At 36.1% G+C, this 21,837-nt stretch overlaps 1 protein-coding gene across 1 annotated transcript in view; it reads left to right on the forward strand.

Moving 5' to 3' along the window:
• The window catches only part of PLAA (phospholipase A2 activating protein), a 36,059-nt gene extending 14,957 nt beyond the window's left edge, over nt 1-21,102 (forward strand). Inside the window, exons 3-14 of the mRNA XM_025852965.2 lie at nt 703-803; nt 895-1,015; nt 3,376-3,543; nt 4,004-4,139; nt 6,244-6,413; nt 7,485-7,642; nt 8,338-8,557; nt 10,678-10,749; nt 13,927-13,995; nt 17,456-17,557; nt 18,917-19,081; nt 20,365-21,102. Coding sequence (XP_025708750.1) covers nt 703-803; nt 895-1,015; nt 3,376-3,543; nt 4,004-4,139; nt 6,244-6,413; nt 7,485-7,642; nt 8,338-8,557; nt 10,678-10,749; nt 13,927-13,995; nt 17,456-17,557; nt 18,917-19,081; nt 20,365-20,930 — 2,048 coding nt within the window. The 3' untranslated portion in view covers nt 20,931-21,102. The remainder of the gene's footprint in view (nt 1-702; nt 804-894; nt 1,016-3,375; nt 3,544-4,003; nt 4,140-6,243; nt 6,414-7,484; nt 7,643-8,337; nt 8,558-10,677; nt 10,750-13,926; nt 13,996-17,455; nt 17,558-18,916; nt 19,082-20,364) is intronic.
• The last annotated feature ends 735 nt before the right edge of the window (nt 21,103-21,837 follow it).

Genomic DNA, 21,837 nt, shown 5'->3' on the forward strand with positions numbered 1-21,837 from the left:
CCTGAGCCGAAGGCAGTCGCTTAACCAACTGAGCCACCCAGGCGCCCCTAAGATAATAAGACATTTAATTACCTGTTTCCATTGCTGTTGAATATTTAGTTGGGCTCCATTGTTTTGTGTTTTTTTTGTCATTTTAACTAAATATTTTTATAAACAGCATTTCAAAATCATTTGCATTACCTTTCTATGTAGTTTTTTTGTAACCAGAAGGCATTGTGCAACCCATTTGATCCTGCTCCCTCATTTTGCAGATGAGGAATCAGAGATTATCCCTTGGTCAGACAGTCCGTAAATAGCACAGCTAGGACTTGCGTCCAGATATTCTGGCCCAGAGTCTGCTGTTGATCACTGCACTCTTCTTCATCTCCATTGAGTTAGCCTTAATTGACCACATTACTGTCAGTTCAAAAAGTGTTTTTAAAATTGCAGTGCTTTGGGGGCACCTGGGTGGCAGTGTCGGTTAAGCATCTGACTCTTGGTTTAGGCTCAGGTCATGGTTTCAGGGTCGTGAGATTGAGCCCTGTATTGGGCTCCATGCTCAGTGTGGAGTCTGCTTGAGATTCTCTCTGTCTCTCTCTCTCAAATAAATAAATAAATCTTTTTAAAAAATTAAAAAATAAAATTGCAATTTTCTAATAACCCAGCAAGGTTGAACATTTTTCTATATGACATTGTATTAACTAATGCCTTTTTTCCCTTTAGTTTGTAGTCTTTCATCTGGAAAATTTGGGACATTACTTAGTGGCTCATGGGACACCACTGCTAAAGTCTGGCTGAATGACAAGTGCATGATGACCTTACAGGTACTGTAGTAGTTCTGTGTGAATGTTCTACATAGTAATTAAATGTAATGATTTCTGTGGCAACTCAAGTTAATTCCCATTTCACTCACAGGGTCATACAGCTGCAGTATGGGCAGTAAAGATCTTACCTGAGCAGGGCTTAATGTTAACTGGATCAGCAGACAAGACTATTAAACTGTGGAAAGCTGGGAGGTGTGAGAGGACATTTTCAGGTAAGATCAGAGTAGACAACATTTTAGTCTCATCACTTCATATTCACGCCAGTGGTGTTTTCTCAAAAGCTTAGAGGCTTGAAAATGGTATTTGAAAAACATCAATGTATTTGAACCATTTAATTTGGGTAAATGTAACTTTTCTGACAACTAATATTTAAAATCTTTTTAAAAGATAAAATGAAACCTCTCATAAAACAACTAGATGTGGACTAATCAGTGGCTACTTGATGAGCTTATAATATGGTATGCAATTTGTTTTTGGTTTAACAAGTTCACCGTGAAACTTTCAAGCATAAGCTTTATTGATGGTGGGTCACTACTGTTAATTTCATATATAGAGGAAGACATCATTAGTGCTTCTGTGAATATTGAAGTACGTTATTTAGTAATAACAAATTTCAGGCTTATGTTGGGATTTTAGGTGGGTAGTCTTTTTGAACCTCACCTATTAAATAACTCCTGCACTGAAGCATCTGCTGACTGATACTGGTATTGCTGATTTATTTGTGGAGCACTTAAATTTTTGGTGTGAATTTTTTTGAATTGTTTTTCCTCTCTTTTATTTATTTTATCCTTCAAAGTTGATCACTAGTCTGGATAATACTTCAAGAAGTCCCTTTGTGCAGGTAAAACTATCTATAGATGGACAAGTTATAACTAAGCATCACTGTGTTCCTGCTTCCATACATATATTTTATCAAATTGTTATTAATCTTCAGTAGCTAATCTAAAGCAGCAAATACTGAACATGGAAAATTTTTTTGATTCCTGATCTCCTTTATTAGGTCATCAGCTTCAGAAAATGTTCTGTCCTTAAAAAAAAAAAAAAAAAAAAGTATGGGCGCCTGGGTGGCTCAGTTGGTTAAGCCACTGCCTTCGGCTCAGGTCATGATCCTGGAGTCCCGGGATCGAGTCCCGCATCGGGCTCCCTGCTCAGCGGGGAGTCTGCTTCTCCCTCTCCCGCTCCCCCCTCTTGTGCTCTCTCTCTCATTCTCTCTCTCAAATATATAAATAAAATCTTTAAAAAAAAAGTAATATCTTCTGTACTGCCCCAATTTATATTGAAAGAAATTGAGTCTTAGGAAGTTTTTAAAAGCATTTTAGGGGTGCCTGGGTGGCTCAGTCATTAAGCGTCTGCCTTCAGCTCGGGTCATGATCCCCGGGTCCTGGGATCGAGCCCCACATCACGCTGCCTGCTCCGTGGGAAGCCTGCTTCTCCCTCTCCCACTCCCCTTGCTTGTGTTCCCTCTCTTGTTGTGTCTCTGTCAAGTAAATAAAATCTTTAAAAAATAAACAAAAGCATTTTTAATTTTTTTATTAATGGAATACATGTATTTTTTTACATAATTAAGAATAATGAAGTTTATGCCATAAAATCTTGCCTTATGAAAAAAATGGTGTTTAGTTTTTATTGTATCATTTTAATGCTTATATTTGTATATATTATGAAATGTTTCTGCTGATAAAGCAGTGATGTTTGGTTTTATATTTGTGTTTTGGTTGAATCAGGGGAGAAGTTATGATTTGTTGAATCAAAAGAAGTGGAATTGGGGCACCTGGGTGGCTCAGTCATTAAGCGTCTGCCTTCGGCTCAGGTCATGATCCCAGGGTCCTGGGATCGAGCCCTGCATCGGGCTCCCTGCTCGGCGGGAAGCCTGCTTCTCCCTCTCCCACTCCCCCTGCTTGTGTTCCCCTCTCTCGCTGTGTCTCTCTCTGAAAAAAAAAAAAAAAAAATTTTAAAAAAAAAAAGTGGGATTATAAGGCAGGAAACTTGAATTCTTGTTTTAGGTTTTCCATTAGTTGTGTGGTTTCAGATAAATTAATCTCTCTTAACCTATTCTTTCATACTTTAATAAAGTTTACTTTTCTATAGTGGTTTTTATTTCAAATTCTTAAATAATTGAAATATTTTTTATAATTAATTTTTCTTAATTTTTATTAGTGCCTTATTAAATTCAGTATTATGTTTTGAGAAATTTAGGGGCTGTTACTCTTTGTCATGTTTGAATGTCTTGTATGTTATGAATTACTCTTGTTACTGGGGATGAAAAGTTGAAAATGAATTGTCAGGTAAAAATGAAGAATTGTTGGGATCAGAATCTTATTTCTGAAAAGCTTTAGGAAATAATTTGGAGAAGATAAGATAAATGTAAAATAACTTCTGAAGGCTGGTAATAAAAAATATTGCCAAACCTAAAATACAAATTTTGATTATCAGGCTTTTCTACAGAAAAAATATTGTCTACTTTGAAAATCAGTTATTACTACTCACTGATATGTTTTATAATGTTAGTTAAATGCATAGATCCATCAATGAAATCATCCATCTTATTGGTTTATATTATTCTTTCATACAGGGCATGAAGACTGTGTAAGAGGTTTAGCAATTTTGAGTGAAACAGAATTTCTTTCCTGTGCAAATGATGCTAGTATTAGAAGGTGGCAAATCACTGGCGAGTGCCTTGAAGTATATTACGGACATACCAATTATATTTATAGCATATCTGTCTTTCCAAATTGTAAAGGTAAGATTAGCTTATATTAAAAATTTTACATTTTATATCAAGCATTGTTCCATTCCATTCTTGTGTTGGGGGTAGAAGAGCTAATTATCAGTTTACTAACTGTGATTTGAATAATTTAGTAGTTTTATCTCATTAAGGATCTTCTCATAAAGGAGAAAATTGTGTGATCATCTTTATATTAATTCACATTTGATGGTTATGTCAAAAAGGTTTTGGGTATTTGAGGGAAAACTTTGTATAATTTATTAGTGCAAAGTGTATGGTATGTAAAGTGTGAAATATAGAAAATGAGATTTTTGAAGTTGTATATGGTGTGAGACAAATACATAAAATGTAAAACTAATTTTAAAATAGTTTGGGGTTAAAAAAAATCCTTATGTCTACCTGGGAGGGTGATATGTAATACATGTATTTAATTTTATTTATTCAAACTAATTTTTCCTATATTCATTAATTTTAGATTTTGTAACAACGGCAGAAGACCGATCTCTGAGAATCTGGAAACATGGGGAATGTGCTCAAACAATCCGACTTCCAGCTCAGTCTATATGGTGCTGCTGTGTTCTAGACAATGGTGACATTGTGGTTGGTGCGAGGTATTTATAGTCTAGTCAGTCAATAAATATCAAATGTCTAGGGGGCGCCTGGGTGGCTAAGTCATTAGGCGTCTGCCTTCAGCTCAGGTCATGATCTGAAGGTCATGGGATCGAGCCCCGCATCGGGCTCCCTACTCCATGGGAGGCCTGCCTCTCCCTCTGCTTCTCTCTCTCTCTCTCTCTTTCATGAATAAATAAAGAAAGTCTTAAAAAATATATATATATATCAAATGTCTAGGCCTTTGGTAGCCTCTCTAGTGCAGAGATAAGCCATAAGAGAACTTCAGGTGAATTGGGAGACCGTATGTATATTTCTGGACTGAAAAAACAGTACTAGGCATGACAACTTTTACATTAATGATACATGATATTTTACACTGGTATTGTACTGCAAGTTGTGCAGTCAAAACATTGAATGCAAAAGAAATTGAAGAAGGTAGAGATTAGTGTGGGAAAACTTTCTGAAGAAAAATTTGAATTGAATATTGAAAGAATGAGTAAGAAGGGAAATGATAATTTCTATCAAAACAAATGGTATATATAAAGGTGTAGTATGGGCACGAGAGTGATATATGTGGGAAATGAAGGAAAACGGTGGAGGACTCATGCTGGGGAGTAGTGGGGGGTGCTGATAAAGTGATAAGGCAGTAAAGCAGAGCATAACTATGGAAAGCTTTGAATGCCGGCATTTTTTAGATTCTGTGCTTGAGGTAAAGGTTCTGGCTTTTGAAGTAGTGACATAATTAAAACATAACCTGCGAATTAATTACATACATAGGTTGGATTTAACTAGTGATGACAGTGGGCAGGAAAGCAATTTATTTTTTAAGTAATAAATGCTTATTGTTATTTTTTTGTCGAAGATTTATTCATTTGAAAGAGACAGAGCACGAGAAGGGGGAGAGGCAGAGGGAGAAGCAGACACCCCACTGAGCAGGGAACCCAACGTGGGGCTCAATCCCAAGACCCCAAGATCATGACCTGAGCCGAAGGCAGACGCTTAACCATCTGAGCCACCCAGGCGTCCCAAGGAAAGCAATTTAGAAAGCAGTTACAGTAGTAGGGATGTGCCATTATGAAATATTATCCCCACAGTGCTAATAGATAAGAAGCCAAAATATGAGATGTTGCAGAGGAAGGATGATCAGAATGATAAAAGAAAAGCGTAAAGCTTCTCAGTTTTGATGATTGCATTAATAAAATTGGGGAAGTGGGAGAACTAGTGTGGTATAGAAGGTGAGGACCTCAGTTTTAGACTTCTGAGGTTCAAGTTGATACGCCACAGTCATGCCAGTGGATCTGGCTTGGAAGATGGAGAAAAAAAGAAAGCAGCAGCTATAAGGGATGGAGGGCCTAATAAAGGAGGTGATTTACTTTTTGGCTGGGTCAAGTGCAGATTTGTTGGTTTTGTTATTTTCCTCCCAAGCATTTTTAAAGTTGAAGAAAAATAAACGGAAAGGGTGAAGTTCCTGTTAGTGGAAGGTTAAGTAAGAAACCAAGTTCTCTGTAGAATTGGGCAGGATTAGTGCATTTGAAAGTGACTAACTTACCTCTCCTACCCAAAACTAGAGGTTGGGGTTGCCATCTAGTCCAAGGCGAGGATGGTTTTTTCTTGATTGGGATTACATCGCTAGTTAATCAGAGTAAAGACAGACTCCATGTTTCCTGAATGGACAGATAATGAGCATTTGCTATTTTCTAAGCTTTATGTTGGGTGTTTGAAGCCTTTGTAGAGTAAACCAACCCACTGCCTTTCTTTATACTCTCATACCTTTGTAATATTGATTTGAGGTGTATGTTATGTCTCTAGATTTTTATGATGATAAATACTTAACTTGGAATTCAAAATTGTGTCAAATATCTATTTCTCTGTCCTTTGCCAGTGACTTTTCCCTTAAATTATCCTTTTTCTATCCTAAACATGGCTTTAGAAAGTAGCAGAAGATAGTGTGTGAAGTCAGCATAGGGCTCTACGCAGCCATAAATACATAGTAATGTTTCTCATATTCACAAATACGGATTATTTTTGCTTTGGATCATTCAGATGTGATAATGTTCATGCACTATGGCAGTGACTTCAAATCAATTTGTTTTTTCGTTATAGTGATGGTATTATTAGAGTGTTTACAGAATCAGAGGATCGGACAGCAAGTGCTGAAGAAATCAAGGCTTTTGAAAAAGAACTCTCTCAGGCAACCATTGATTCCAAAACTGGTGATTTAGGAGACATTAATGCTGAGCAGCTTCCTGGGAGGGAACATCTGAATGAACCTGGTAAATATTTCAGTGTATGTAGTAGTAAAAAATGCTACCATGTTTGCCTTTTGGAATAATTAGAATGGTAAGAAAAAGAGGTTGTTTTGCTAGTCATTAAGTGTTATTCTCATTGCCATATAGGGATTTTTTTTTAGAATTTTTACTGTTATACTTAACCACTGTGAGAAACCATGTTCTTGCCTCTGTCTCACAGTTTTAAAGACTTTGAGCTAAACTCCTCATAAACAGGAATCTTGTTTTTGTTTTAAATAAATCTAATACTTAGCTCATATATAGGTACTAAAAAGTCACTCATTTAATACCTTTTGGTTGATTGGATTCTCTGAGAGAGGTTGTATAGACTAAAAATAAAAATGAGTTCAAATAAAGCAATGTCTGCCTAACGAGTTGGGGCTCATTTGAGTTTAAATGAGAGGACAGTGGTTATTTCGAATGAAATCTAGATATATGCCTGATCCATTATATCACTGGTTCTCAGAACTTCGTCCATGGACCCCTGGGAATTCTGAGACTCTTTCAGGATGTCCATAAAGTCAAACTAATTTTATAACACTAAGCTGTTAATTTGACTTGTCTACTGTGTTAACATTTGCACTTATGGCCCAAAAACAATGGTGGATTAAAAAAAATACCCCAAAACTGCTGGCTCCTCAGTATAGAAATCAAGGCGATGACACTAGACTGTTCTTGTAGTTGTTGTGCTCTTCACTGGCATGTAGGTGCAGTTAAAATAAAAAGCCATTTGCCCATAAGAATGTCCTTGATGAAGCATTAAAAAGTAATTTTACCACATCTCGACCCTTTAGTGCATGTCTTTGTTAATATTCTAGTTGACAAAATGTAAAGTACAGATAAAGTACTCCAAAGTACCATGGTGTTTCGAGGATAAGTACTTGTGCATTCCTTTGAGTTGCAGGCTGAACTTTTTCGTGGAATGCCATATTTATTTCAAAGAACAACTAACTATGGTTATCCAAGCTTGGGTTTGGGGCAGAGTTTTTTTTTTTTAAATGACTTTGAATTTTACTCTGCTATTCTACCTTTGATTCTTAAATGTTCTATTTTAAGGTACTAGAGAAGGACAGACTCGCCTAATCAGAGATGGGGAGAAAGTCGAAGCCTATCAGTGGAGTGTTAGTGAAGGGAGGTGGATAAAAATCGGTGATGTTGTTGGCTCATCTGGTGCTAATCAGCAAACATCTGGAAAAGTCTTATATGAAGGGAAAGTATGTCAGCTTCTACTTTCTAATTACCATTATCTTAAAGCATTAGACAAAGGTTTTCTTTTCCCTTTTCCCCATGCTAATAAAATTTTCTTTGGTATTTGACATTTAAAAATCCCTTTCTATGGAGAAGATTTCCTCTTTTCCCTGCCTTGAAATTGATTTGTAAAAAAGTTCTTTCCATGTAGGGGAGCTGCATTTAATAGATTAGCCACTGTTTGTCTTTGGGTACTTACCATGTGTAAACTGTTCCCAGCCATTTTGGATTAGGAGCTTCTGTGCCACATTTCACCTAATGCTTTGTGCCTCACTATATTTAACTTGACAAAATATGAGGGCCCCTACAGAGCAGTGCTTATAATGCCAGCATGTTTTGCTGAGTGGGGCATGGTAACAGCTAATACTTTGGGCCTTGAGATCAACCAATTAGAAACCCTCCTTTGGCCTTAGAATTAATGTGTAGTTGTAATACATCCCCTGCCTCCACCCCTAGTGAAATTCTAATCTTGCAGCACATGTAGATGGTTGCTATCAATCATCATATGCCAAGTGGAAGATTTTAACATTGCATTTTGGAGAAAGTTTAAGTGTTAGAATAATTATTTTAAAAAGGACATATAACATCTGTGATAAATATGTCATTAATATGAACAGATAAGTTAGTAATCATTTGTCTCCTTTTTGTATTCCTATTGAAGGAATTTGATTATGTTTTCTCAATCGATGTCAATGAAGGTGGACCATCATATAAATTGCCATATAACGTCAGTGATGATCCCTGGTTAACTGCATACAACTTCCTACAGAAGAATGATTTGAATCCCATGTTTTTGGATCAGGTGGCTAAATTTATTATTGATAACACAAAAGGTCAAATGTTAGGACTTGGGAATACCAGTTTTTCAGATCCTTTTACAGGTAAGTTAGGAAAGTCTTCAGTACTTTCATCAATGTTGGTTGATTTTTTTTCTGCTTTTGATGTGTTTAAACATCCATTATGATTAGCTGTTTAAATAAAAACCAAGATCTAAGATCTGTAGCAGGTTTTTACTTTAAATTCGTATTTTTAAACCTCAAATTATATAGTAATTCTGTATTTATAGAAACAATTATATGTTCCTTTTCAAGATTTTATTTATCATTTATTTTAGAGAGAGACTGTGCACATGCGGCGGGGGGGTGGAAGGGGCAAAGAAAGAGGAAGACAAAGAATCTCAAGTAGACTCCATGCTGAGCCTGATGCAGGGCTCTGTCTCACATCCCATGAGAGCATGACCTGAGCTGAAATCAAGAGTTGGATGCTTAATCGACTAAACCACCCAGGCGCCCCTTTTCCCTTTCAAAAATATAGCCACACTGTAAACTAAGTAAAATCACGAAAATTTAATTTAGTCATATGAAATGAAAAGAAACTCAGAAGTTCCTTTATATAGTTACTCCTCTTTAAACATACATGTTTTGGTGAATTTTAGTGAACAGAAATTCTTTTCACATGAGGCTAAATTGGTTAGTTGGGCATCAAATCTAGGATTGAACTATGGGTAGTTTTAGTTTACATGTGCTTTGTATTCCACATTTTTAAGTCATATATAGTGTTTATAACATAGTATATAGTGTCTAAAATGTTCTAAATGGGGATTTGAGCAGAGGCAGGGTAGGGAAAAAAAAATGTTATAAATGGTTTTAGGTTCTCAGACCAGTCCATAGATTATAATCCTAGTAGTATTAGTCTGAGTCCTTTTTCCTAGGAAATGGATTATAATACTAGTTGTACTAGCCTGAGTTTTGGGTCCTGGGAACTGAGGCCATGGTACAGGAGGAAATAAATGCTTCCTTTTTTCTCAGGTACAGGGCCAGCAATAAATAAAATTCTGAAATTAGCACTTTATTGTTAATATTTTCCTGTTGTCATTTCTCATGGCATTTTTCAAGTGCTAGTGCTCTCCCTTGTTTTACAAGGATTCCATATCCCTTCCTGTCTGCCTCCCTCACAGATAGTTCATGCTCCTAACTAAATTATCTCTTTCTCTATTTCAAAATTCCATTGCTCATTCACCTAATAAAGCTAATGTCACCTGCATGTTGACTTAAACAGAATTATCAAACTGACTCACTACTGAGTATAAATGATGTAACCCCTCCCAATAGTTGCACTTGACAGGGAAAAAAAATGGGTTTATTATCTGGGTATTCTGTTGGTAGAATTTCAGACTACAGCACAGAAGAGTGAACACACGATCATAGTATTGTGTCAGCTGTTTTGTGGAGCGGAAGACAGATGTTAGAGCAGCTGGCTCCATGTGGAAATCTTAGCTCTGGCTTTTTTTGCTCTTCTGAATCTCTAACTTTATAAGCATCCTTTTGTATATACTTTTTACATATGTCTTATCGTAGACACCTCTGATTATTTCCCTAGAGGTACTAACAAAACATATACTCACACACACCACACATTTGTAAAAGTATAATTGGAAATCTCTTTCCTTTGTGGCAGTCATTGCCTTTGAAAAATTCTCTTCTCCAGTAGGTTGTAAGCTTCAGTGGATACAAGCAATCTTGTTCTCTGCTGGATCCCCAGCACTGCACGCACTATTTGACACATGAGTTAATGAACTCAGGGGTTCTCTAAAAGATTAACATTTGATGCCTGTGGTTCTGATAGCAACAGCAGGAATTCTAGTGAATTTGTATAGCAGCAGGAACTGATTACATGTCTATATTATTTAGGTCAGAGACCACCTGTAATTTCTCCTTTTATATTTGAATTTTTAGTTATTTTAATATTTAAAGGCAGTGGCTAACACCTAATAAAGTGATAAAGTTGAGAAAATGAAACTTAGAGAATCACTGAAATTTTAGTTTCTTAGTAGTCTTTCGTACTATAAGATGTGTTGACTAATTTCTGTTATACTGTCATGCGACAGCTTTGCTCTTTTTTTTTTTTCTCCAAGCTTAGAGTCTCCTAATGTAAGCATTGTGCTATTTATGAAATTCAAAATTTTGGCATACTTCAGCTTTTCCTTTGTTTGCATGCATAGGTGGTGGTCGGTATGTTCCGGGGTCTTCATCAGGATCTTCCAATACACTGCCTGCAGCAGATCCTTTTACAGGTGGGATGCAGTTTTGATAAATATAGCTTTCTTCACTTAATGTGTAGCATTTTGCAATATATGGCTTTACATTTTGGAGACATCATCTAATAATTAATAATTCCCTTATCTATATTCCAATTTTGATGGATCTCCTTTTCTTTAACTTCTAATTTTTGCTTTTTCCTGGAGTTATTTTGTAGTTTTTCTTATGACTTTTAAATAGCATATTATTAGAACTCATCGTTTTCTCCAGTGGTCCTTCCTGCAAGGAGAGCAAGAGTCATTAAGGGCATAGTTTTTAGAGTCAGGTAGACCTTTGTTCAAAATCTGGCTCTACCACTTACTTGCTATGAGAAGTTGGCGAGTTGCTTAACCTGTCTGAGCCTATTTTCTTTATCTGTGAAATTAGATAATAGGGGAACCCACCAACCAACACACAGCATGAGTGCTCTTACTGGCGAGATACTCCTGATCACAAGCAAAGAAGGAGCCATGTGAGTCGCTGATATTGGATGAAGTGGTGCAGTCAAGAAGTCTGTTTAATCATATTTTGCCTTAGCGTGGAAGGACACAGTCCACCCAGGATTAGTCTTCTAATCTATGTTATTAATGGCCTTCGTGAAGCCCTGGAAGTGTTGGTGTATCTCTTCACAATGACTTTATTTACCAAGGTATGCATGCCTCAGCATCAACACTACTGGGAAAAAATTGCCAAGCTTGGACTTTAATGCAGCTGAAGAAGTCTGTTTTCAGAGTAGCTTTTGATGTATTTTACGATGTTATTGTTGGATCATCAACCAGAGTTCCTGGACAATATACCCAATTTGGGAAGAGATTTTGGCATTTATGGTATCCACTGGCCTTGCCAACATAGATTCCTGTCTAAACCATAGATTGGACCAACACACAACCTTCGGTCACTATCATGAAGTTGTGAATTGCTCTCAGTGAGCTTCTTCTCTCCTGTGAATGAATTGGTGGCCCAGATGCCCATAGCTGCACCCTGTGCATTGGTAACCAGTATGCTACAATCACCATCTATCAAGATCAAGCTAAATGTTGTGATGGCACAATGGCTATTAAGGAAACCCTTGATGACATAATGCAATTTAATAAGGTAGTAAGGATCTGAAGAGTAGATAAGAGGTGATGGCTTATTCAGACATAGTAATGCCCTGAAACTTAGAACAGCGTAGTTCACAGATCTCATTAGCAGCTTTTTCTTGGAACAGAAAGAAGCTTCAAGCAATACCATCAAAATCAAGAGAACTCCTGGGGCCGTCTGTCTCACTGTTGCACAATGTCAGTAACTCCGAAGATTCGGTGATTATGGAGATATGCAAGATAGCATACTAAACATCCAAGAGAATTACGTAGTTACTAGGATAACTGAACCACACTATTATAAAAAATAGATAACAGCACCTACATATTGAGATGTTAGGAAAATTAAATGGTATAGTACATGTGAAGTGTTTAGCAAAATGCCTGGACTATATTTAAGCCCTCAGTATATTTTCGTATATATTCCCCCAATTTTACCAGTAGCACTGGGGCAAAGAGTTTTTCTCATTCACCTTACAGCTTAAGGTCAATCTTAATTCTCTTTTCTTTTCCTTATTTATGTGCTTCTCAAACTTCTAATGTCAATTAGAATCATCTGGGATGCTTGTTTAACTCATATCATAAGGTCCTTCCCGCAGAGATAATTCTGATACACTAGGTTTGTGAGGAGGTAAAAATACTCATGCCCTGATCTCTCACCCATGGTTTCTGATTAAATGTTCTTTGTTGTTTGCTTTGCCGTTAGATAATTTTAAAAGCTCCCTATAAGTTTCTAAAGTGAATCCAATTTGGAGAACCACTAGGCTGTTATGGGTGGGCCTAGGAATCTGCATATTGAACAGGTGACTCTCACGTGGTTGGAGAACCACATTTAGAAAAGTGTAGGATCGTACTTTGCCTTATAATTAATTCCTTGGGCAAGTTATCCAGCCTTCTTCTAAGATAGTAATAATAATGGTATCTAATTGATACTTAAATGAGTATATAAGATGCTTAGCATGCAGGGCACCTGGGTGTTGCAGTCAGTTAAACAACTGGCTCTTGGTTTCAGCTCAGGTCATGATTTCAGGGTCATGAGATTGAGCCCCACCTTGGGCTCTGCCCCCAGCAGAGTCCGCTTGGGTTTCTCTCTTCCTCTCCCTTTGCCCCTTCCCATGCGCGCAGGCGCGCGCACAGGCGCGCGCGCGCGCGCTCTCTCTCTCTCTCTCTCTCCCCCCTTTCTCCTACAAATAATAAATAAATCTTTTTTAAAAAGATGCTTAGCATGCTACCTAGCATATTAGTAAAAACTCAACAAAGCCTCTTATTCTGTGTTCTTCGTTATTTTAATCTATTTACATCTGCAGTTTGGGGTTTTTTTTCTTCTGTATAGTTTGCTTTTTCGGTATGTGTTACACCAGTTATACCAACGCCTAGATATTAAATTAAGAGGGGCTGGAAAAGTAGCTCATCTTTCTTCTTTCCACAAAGGCTGATCAGGTCTTTGAACATCTCCAAATCCTGCTGATTCTTTCTCTACACTGGTTTTTCATGTTCCTTTCTTTCCATTTTCAATGAGACATCCACAAGTAGGATCTCAAATATGAGACAGAGCTATTATCATTAGCATCCCTAAATCTTACCTAGTCTCTTTTTTGCTTATGTGTTAGCTAATCCTATTTCAGTAGAATAGTGTTCACATTTTTTTTGTTTTTAATTTTTTAACTTTTTTTTTTAAGTAATCTCTGTACCCAGTGTGGGACTTGAACTTACAACCCTAAGATCAAGAATCTAATGCTCTACCAACTGTGCCAGCCAGGCACCCTGTGTTTACACTTCATTATGGAAATCTTTTAATTTCTTCTCTCCAATTCACTAATGCTTTTTCAATTCATTAGCATCTGTAATTATAATGTATAAGGCATCTAATGTTTATTTTGTAATTTGAGAATTACTTTTAAGACTAACATTTATCACCAACTATATGCCAGGTACTATTCTAAATTAATTTATAGCCCATTTATTATGTATATAAAGATGCCATTCTGAAGTGTGACTCATAATGAAAATAAGTTATTCTTTGTAGAGAGGAGCATTTTGAACTTTAATTTGCAGTTACCTTTGCTTACTAGATGTGTTATTACATTTTAGGTGGTGGTCGTTATGTGCCAGGGTCTGCCAGTATGGGAACTATCATGGCTGGAGTTGATCCATTTACAGGTACATACTTTTCATTTCTTCTTCTTCTTCTCCTCCTCCTCCTTTTTTTTTTACATTTTTAAAATTCATTGAAACTTTTATTTAATGAAAGATTGAGAAAACTGGTATCTTTTTCTTGCTAGAGAACTTTTCATATGGTAGATTAAGACCAAACTTCTTGACCTGGCTTTTTTTTTTATTTTTTAAAGATTTTATTTATTTATTTGACAGAGAGAGACACAGCAAGAGAGGGAACACAAGTAAGGGGAATGGGGGGGGAAGTAGGCCCCCCGCCAAGCAGGGAGCCCAATGTAGGGCTTGATCCCAGGACCCCGGGATCATGACCTGAGCTGAAGGTAGACGCTTAACGACTGAGCTACCCAGGCGCCCCTTGACCTGGCTTTTAGAATGTTCTCAGAATTGTGTCATACTGCATATGGGACTCATGTAGGAAACTTTAAAAAACCTCATCTCCAGAGAAGCTCACTAAGTCTATTACTGCTCTGGTTTGAGGCCTTGGCAAGTGTAGTTTTCATAATCTTCCAATGTGATTCTAATGTATAGCCAGGATTGAAAACTGCTATTCTGTCATAGGTCTGGTTTTCTCACTACCCTTATAAAAACTGAGTTTTTTTGCATCTCTCCTTTGTTCATTCTTAATGTATTGAGAATGTTATTCAGGGACGCCTGGGTGGCTCAGTTGGTTAAGTGTCTGCCTTTGGCTCATGTCATGATCCTGGGGTTCTGGGATTGAGTCCTGCATCGGGCTCCTTGCTCAGCGGGGACCCTACTTCTCTTTGTGCCTCTGCCACTCCCCCTGCTTACATTCTCTCTCTCTCTCTCTGTCAAAATAAAAATCTTAAAAAAGAGAGAATGTTATTTACTATGCTACATGTTGTTCTGTTTAAGAGGATCCAGAAAATAAATTGCTTTTCTGATTTAGGCCTATGCTATCTGGCCTTCTGACCAATTAATTTTTCTTTTTTATTCTTAGTATCTTGCCTAGAGTCTGACACATCTTACTTGTTCATCATCGTTGAATATAGGCAGACATGCTTCCCTCTGTATTGACTATTAATAAGATGCAGAACTAAATTTGTAGTTCACCTTTTGCCATATGTTTTCCCCTACTTGTTATTTTCTTCAAGAGACTAATATATGTGGAACATATATGTTCTTGACCATAATAAAATATATACTTACGAACCAGCACTCTACTTAAGAACTAACTTGGTATGTGATGATTTTTGTAAGCTGTTTTTTCATTGCAAAAGTAACATTGGTGGTATTGAAATATAACATAATGATTAAGATTGAGGACTCTGGAGTGAGAATGCTTAGATTCAAATCTCTGTTCCACTACTTTTTACGTGTTTTGCCTTGAGCGAGTTATTCTGTTTCTGTGCCTCTACTTTTCTCATTTGTAAAGTTGAAGTAATGTCTACCTCATGGAGTTGTTAAGAGCTTAAAATTAAAATGTGTATGAAGCACTTTATACAGAATAAATGCTTAGTAATTGTTAGCTGTACCTGTTGTATTAGAAAAGAGTCTAAAGTTAACCATGCTTCCTGTCATTTTTCACAAGTTATAGTTTTTAACAGTTTGGTGTATATACTGGGCCTTATATACCTTAGTCAAACTTATTGTCATCTCTTACTTAGACAAATGAAGTAATAGCCTCCAAATTGGTTTCTCCATGGTCCGTACTGCAGCCAGCAATCATTTTATGGTCGAGCTTTGTTTATACTCCTCCCTTGATTAAAATCCATTAATGGTTTCCCATTGAAAATTTTTTTTGGCTTGTATCACCTTCCTCTCTGCCTTTTTTTCCTGCCCAGCCATACTGGCCTGTGTCAGTTTCTTGAGCGTCCCATGTTATTTTCTACCTCAGGAGTTTGGTAGATGCTGTTCTATTTTAGAATACTTGAGCCCTTTGCTTTGTTATTCAGATCACAAATTATTGTTTGGCTTTTTCCTTTGTTTTCTTTTTTTATTTAATTTTGTAATATAGTATTTATTAAATGAAATTTCCTAGATGCTCACATATGCCCTTTGCTGGATCACTTACTCTATGATAAGCTCACATTGCACCCTATACTTTTCCTTCTTATTTTACTTGTTTGGACAGTATTTGATTTGCATTCTCCTTACCACAACTAGACTCTGATGACCAGGACTTTAGGCAATGTCTTTTAGCTCATCTTTGATCATATCAATAAATATTTATGCTTTATAAGCAATTAAAATTAATTTTGTGTATTTATCTCATAACTTAATCTTTACCTACCTTATTCCTGTTTCTGATATATTCAGAAAATCAAAATGTTTTATACGTATTTTTGCAAAATACCTTAATTTTTGCATTGGAACAAAAATAAATTAAGATTTGGAATGCAGGTAAAATACAAATTAGGTTTCAATTATACTTTAATTGACTTTAGTCACTATGTATGGTGCTAAATTTTCATCCTGTACCAGTTGTTTGTGAGACACTGCATTTTGGTTACTATAATAGGGACTTAGGAAATAAAAATGTATAAAAGACTAGGACCTTTTGCCTTCAGGAACCTACATCTTGGGATTTATTGAAATGATGGAGATTATATGGTCTTAGTCTTTCTTTGACTTACTTCACTTAGCATAATACGTTCTCTTGCTCCATCCACATCATTGCAAATGGCAAGATTTCATTCTTTTTTATGGCTGACTAATATTCCATTGTGTGTGTGTGTGTGTGTGTGTGTGTGTGTGTGTGTGTGTTTGTATACACACCACATGTTCCTTATTATTTCACTCGTAATGTGGAATTTAAGAAACAAATGAGCAAACGGGAAAAAGAGAGTCAAACCAAGAAACAGTCTTAACCATAGAAAACAAACTGATGGTTACCAGAGGCGAGGTGGGTGGGGGGATGGGTTAAACAGGTGACGGGGATTAAGGAATGTATTGTGATGAGCATCAGGTGATGTATGGAAGTGATGAATCACTGTATTGTACACCTGAAACTAATATTACACTTTGTTAACTGGAATTTGAATAAAAACTTATAAAAATAAATTAAATGATGGAGAAAATGACAATGCCTACTGTATCATTTGGAATAAGCAGTAAAAGACACGAGAAGAAAGAGACAATATGCCTTAAGATGGGAATGGAAGGTTTCATAATTGTTATGTACTCTCTGATCTTTTAAAACTTTGTAATTTAGGTTGAATCTTAGAAGTATGAGAGATGTAGAGAATATGAAATGGAAAGGCTTTTGTTTTTCATTTAAGCTCCCAGTCCAAAAACTAAAATTTATTATATCAACAAATATAAACCATATATAAAATCTTATGATTTTCTTTTTTCTGAGGTTGTTTTATTGCATGCACTGAGTAGTTACATATCTCAATAATTGTTAAAACAAAGTCATACAATTAGAAGAATCTCAGTTTTGTCTACTCCTTATGACTTTCATCATCTTCTGTTCTGTAAATAGGGAATAGTGCCTACCGATCAGCTGCATCTAAGACAGTGAATATTTATTTCCCTAAAAAAGAGGCTGTTACTTTTGACCAGGCAAACCCTACACAAATATTAGGTAAGTGCATTTTAATTATATAGTTTTTTCACATATCCATAGACTCTTTGCAGTGCACTCAAGACTGTTTCTCCTCCTCACATGAGCTAGGAACTGGGTGCTTACATGATAGAGACTTCTGTTGTGGGATTACACAACTGCGTCGACTACAAATACACAGTCTGATAATGGACCCTTAATACTTTCAAGAAGCCTTATACAAATATAAGGTAAATGCTTTATGATGATTTTAATGAAAAAAAAACTAAAAGGGAAAAAATAGAAATCCCATTCCCTAAGATCTTAATGTTTTTAGGAAAAAAAATAATGAAAACGAATGAGTAAAGCATTTAAACAATAAAAATTTTCTCTTAAAAAAAATTAGTGGCCCTTAGAAATAATAATAAAAGGCTGTTCAGATTGTCCATTAAGAATGAAACTGCTCAGTTGACTTTCAATGCTTTTTCTGTTAACTTTTTTCCTCTCAAAACAAAATGATAGTTGTGTTTTGGACTGAGAATACTAGCTCTTTGCCACTACTACTTCATGAGAATTGAGATAAGATAACATATACACCTCAGTATAATCCGAGGGGGAGGGGTTGGTCAGAATTAACCTTTGTACCATATTTATAAAAATCATTGGTAAGGGGTGCCTGTGTGGCTCAGTCAGTTAACCTTCCGACTCTTGGTTTTGGCTTAGGCCATGATCTCAGGGTTATGAGACAGAGCCTCATGTCGGGCTCCACACTCAGCAGGGAGTCTGCTTGAGATTCTTTCTCTCCCCCAACCCCCCATCTCTTACTCTGTCTCTAAAATAAATAAATCTTTTAAATTGTTTCATGAAGTGTGAATATGGTAACAAAAGGCAGTATTTCCATTAAATATGTTTTTAAAGTAATGTGATGTCAAATGTGCATATGGAAATAAGTCAATAAATTAAATATTATAAATAGACATTTAACTCTTCAGTTAATTCATTAACAGTCATAGAAGTTGACATAAGTTGGCTAAAAGTTGTTATAATTTTTTCTTTGAGAAAATAGAGGATTGACCTATACTTGGGTATAATGACATGATATTGCTTTGAAAACCAAAATGATTACAAGTATGATCTACTTTAAAACTTACTTGAAGCAGAAAGTTTCATAAGATCTTAGAAAATAACAGGTAAAATAAAAATCATCACAGTAGCCTTTCTTTTTCTCTACTGTGCTCAACTATAAACATTCACAGGCCTTATCCTTAATTTATGGTCTTTGATAATTGCCATGAAAAGTCTTAACTTCCCCATGGGGTATGGTGGAATACTCTTATTGAAAATTTTGACATTTGGCTAATTACAGTTAGAAAATTTTGAAAGTTTGGGTTTGGGTTCTAGGTAAACTGAAGGAACTTAATGGAACTGCACCTGAAGAGAAAAAGTTAACTGAGGATGACTTGATACTTCTTGAAAAGATACTGTCTCTCATATGTAATAGTTCTTCAGAAAAACCCACAGCCCAGCAACTTCAGATTTTGTGGAAAGCTATTAACTGGCCTGAAGGTATGGAAACAGTCTTTAAAATGTAATTAGAAAGCAGTAAGCGTATCTTTTCATTTCTGTCAGTATTACTGGTGTTTCTAGATTGAGTAAAAGTTATCCTGGGTAATTATAATTCATAGTCTTGATTTGGCCACATGCCTCATGAGAATCTGAAGAGAATGTAACGATCCCCACACATGTACCATTTCATATGCCATTTTATAGCATTTGTGGATCCCCTGCAAACCACCCAAGAACGTTTTGTGACCTATTAACCCCAGGCTACAACCGTTTGCTATAATTATTTTTTTAACTCACTTAATTCCTTTTAAATTCCAAAAGTGTCCTCTTCCTTATTACTTTTTCATGCTATTGATTAGAGAAGAAAAATCATTTGTCCTGCTTAATATCCCATATTGTGAATTTGGCGTATGACTTAATGTGTTCCACTATGTAGTTCCTGCTAAACATAATTAGATTCTGGTTCAATAGATTTTTTTTTAGATGAATATCCTTTATAAATAATGCTGCATACTACCTTTATATCACAGGGCACATAATTTCTGGATTCTTTACTTTTAGTGATGCTAAGATTATAGAGTGGATTCATTCAGATGGTATCTGCCCATTCCTTTGAATGTAAAGCCCTCCACCAACCTGTAAGCATCCTATTAGCATTTGTCAACTGGAATTCTATTAAAAAAGCTTTCCCTCTTGGGGTGCCTGGGTGGCCCAATCAGTTAAGCTCCTGACTCTTGATTTTGGCTCAGGTCATGATCTCAGGGTTGTGAGATCTAGTCCCAAACTGGCCTCTGCACTAGGCGTAGAGCATGCTTAAGATTTTCTCCTCCCTTCCCCTACCCAACTCCCAGTCACACACATGTGCATGCTCTCTCTTAAAAAAAAAAAAAAAAAAAAGGAATACTTTAAAAAAAAAAGCTTTTCCTCTTCAACTCTCTGGTCTTATAGGAACTCTCTGGTCTTACAGGATTTTTAAAAGCAAGGTCCCCATCCCATTCATTCCACTAGGATTTATTGAATACTCAATATGTATCAAGCTAGATAATAACCCATTTAAATTATCTTTAAAGTGTATATGATCTTGTAGCGATAAATTCAGTCTCTATAAATATGAAAAATTAACAAAACTTTTAGAAATATACATATTTTGTAAAGCAGGCACATGGTTTTTAACATTTTCTGAAATGGTCGTGTGTTAATGAAATAAGATTCTTAAAACTGAGTAATAGTCATAGGAATTTTCTGGGTTTTTATAAACATTAATGAATTTTTCTTTTTAATAGATATTGTCTTTCCTGCACTTGACATTCTTCGGTTATCAATTAAACATCCCAGTGTGAATGAGAACTTCTGCAATGAAAAGGAAGGGGCTCAGTTCAGCAGTCATCTTATCAGTCTTCTGAACCCTAAAGGAAAGCCAGCAAACCAGCTGCTTGCTCTGAGGACTTTTTGCAATTGTTTTGTTGGCCAGGCAGGACAAAAGCTCATGATGTCCCAGAGGGAATCACTAATGTCTCATGCAATAGAACTGAAATTAGGGAGCAATAAGAACATTCACATTGCTCTGGCTACACTGACCCTGAACTATTCTGTTTGTTTTCATAAAGACCATAACATTGAAGGGAAAGCTCAATGCTTGTCAGTAATTAGCACAGTCTTGGAAGTTGTACAAGACCTAGAAGCTACTTTTAGACTCCTTGTGGCTCTTGGGACACTTATCAGTGATGATTTAAATGCTGTACAGTTAGCCAAGTCTTTAGGTGTTGATTCTCAAATAAAAAAGTATGCCTCAGTATCAGAACCAGCTAAAGTAAGTGAATGCTGTAGACTTATCCTAAATTTACTGTAACAATGGGGACGGGGCTGAGATTTTAAATTGATTACTGTTTTTTCTCAACGTTTTACATGTCTGATTACAGATGGTTAAAAAAAAAAGGCTGTGGATTTAAGTAAAATTCCAGATCTTGTAAAGTGGGGGGTAAGAGGAGATAAAGAAGAAATAAAATTTTTGCACTGATGAACTGTGAGATTTTCCTGTGTGATGTGGGTAAGTTTTCAGGAGTTTAGAAACAAATTAAGAATGAGCTAAAATCAACAACAACACAGTTGCTACAGTGGCATAATGTTCATACCTTTGCCACATAAGATAAGAACATTTATTTATATAATCTGCTTCTACTACTTATATACCCTAAACTGTTACTTATCAGTGGTTGTCTTTTATTTAACTTCTGCTCTACTCATTTTCATTGCTGATTCTTTCAACAGCACTGATACATTTCAAGGTCTTATTTTAGCATAAGTACTTTAGAATTTTCAAAAATTAAGTTTGTTATAAATTATTCCATATATCGGGTGCCTGGGTGGCTCGGATGGTTAAGCATCTGCCTTCGGCTCAGGTCATGATCCCAGGGTCCTGGGATCGAGTCCCACATCGGGCTCCCTGCTCCTTGGGAGCCTGCTTCTCCCTCTGCTTCTCTTTCTCTCTCTCTCCCTCTCTCTCTCTCTCCTCCTCTGTCTCTCATGAATAAATAAATAAAAATCTAAAAAAAAAAATTATTCCATATATTGAAAAGATATAAAATAATTTCTTCATTTAAGTTACTTGTAAATAGAAATTATGTTTGATGGCTTATTTTTAATTGATGGAAAAGCAACTTACTAAGCTGCATTAGGTTGTGTATCAGCAGACAGATGAGACCCCAAATTAACTCCAGGCTTATGATCCATTTTCTTTTGCCCCTCTCTATTTGAGG

This window comes from Callorhinus ursinus, unplaced genomic scaffold, assembly GCF_003265705.2.
Source record: "Callorhinus ursinus isolate GAN/ISIS: 27379988/994484 unplaced genomic scaffold, GSC_fseal_2.0 scaffold42, whole genome shotgun sequence".
Taxonomy (NCBI): Eukaryota; Metazoa; Chordata; class Mammalia; order Carnivora; family Otariidae; genus Callorhinus; species Callorhinus ursinus.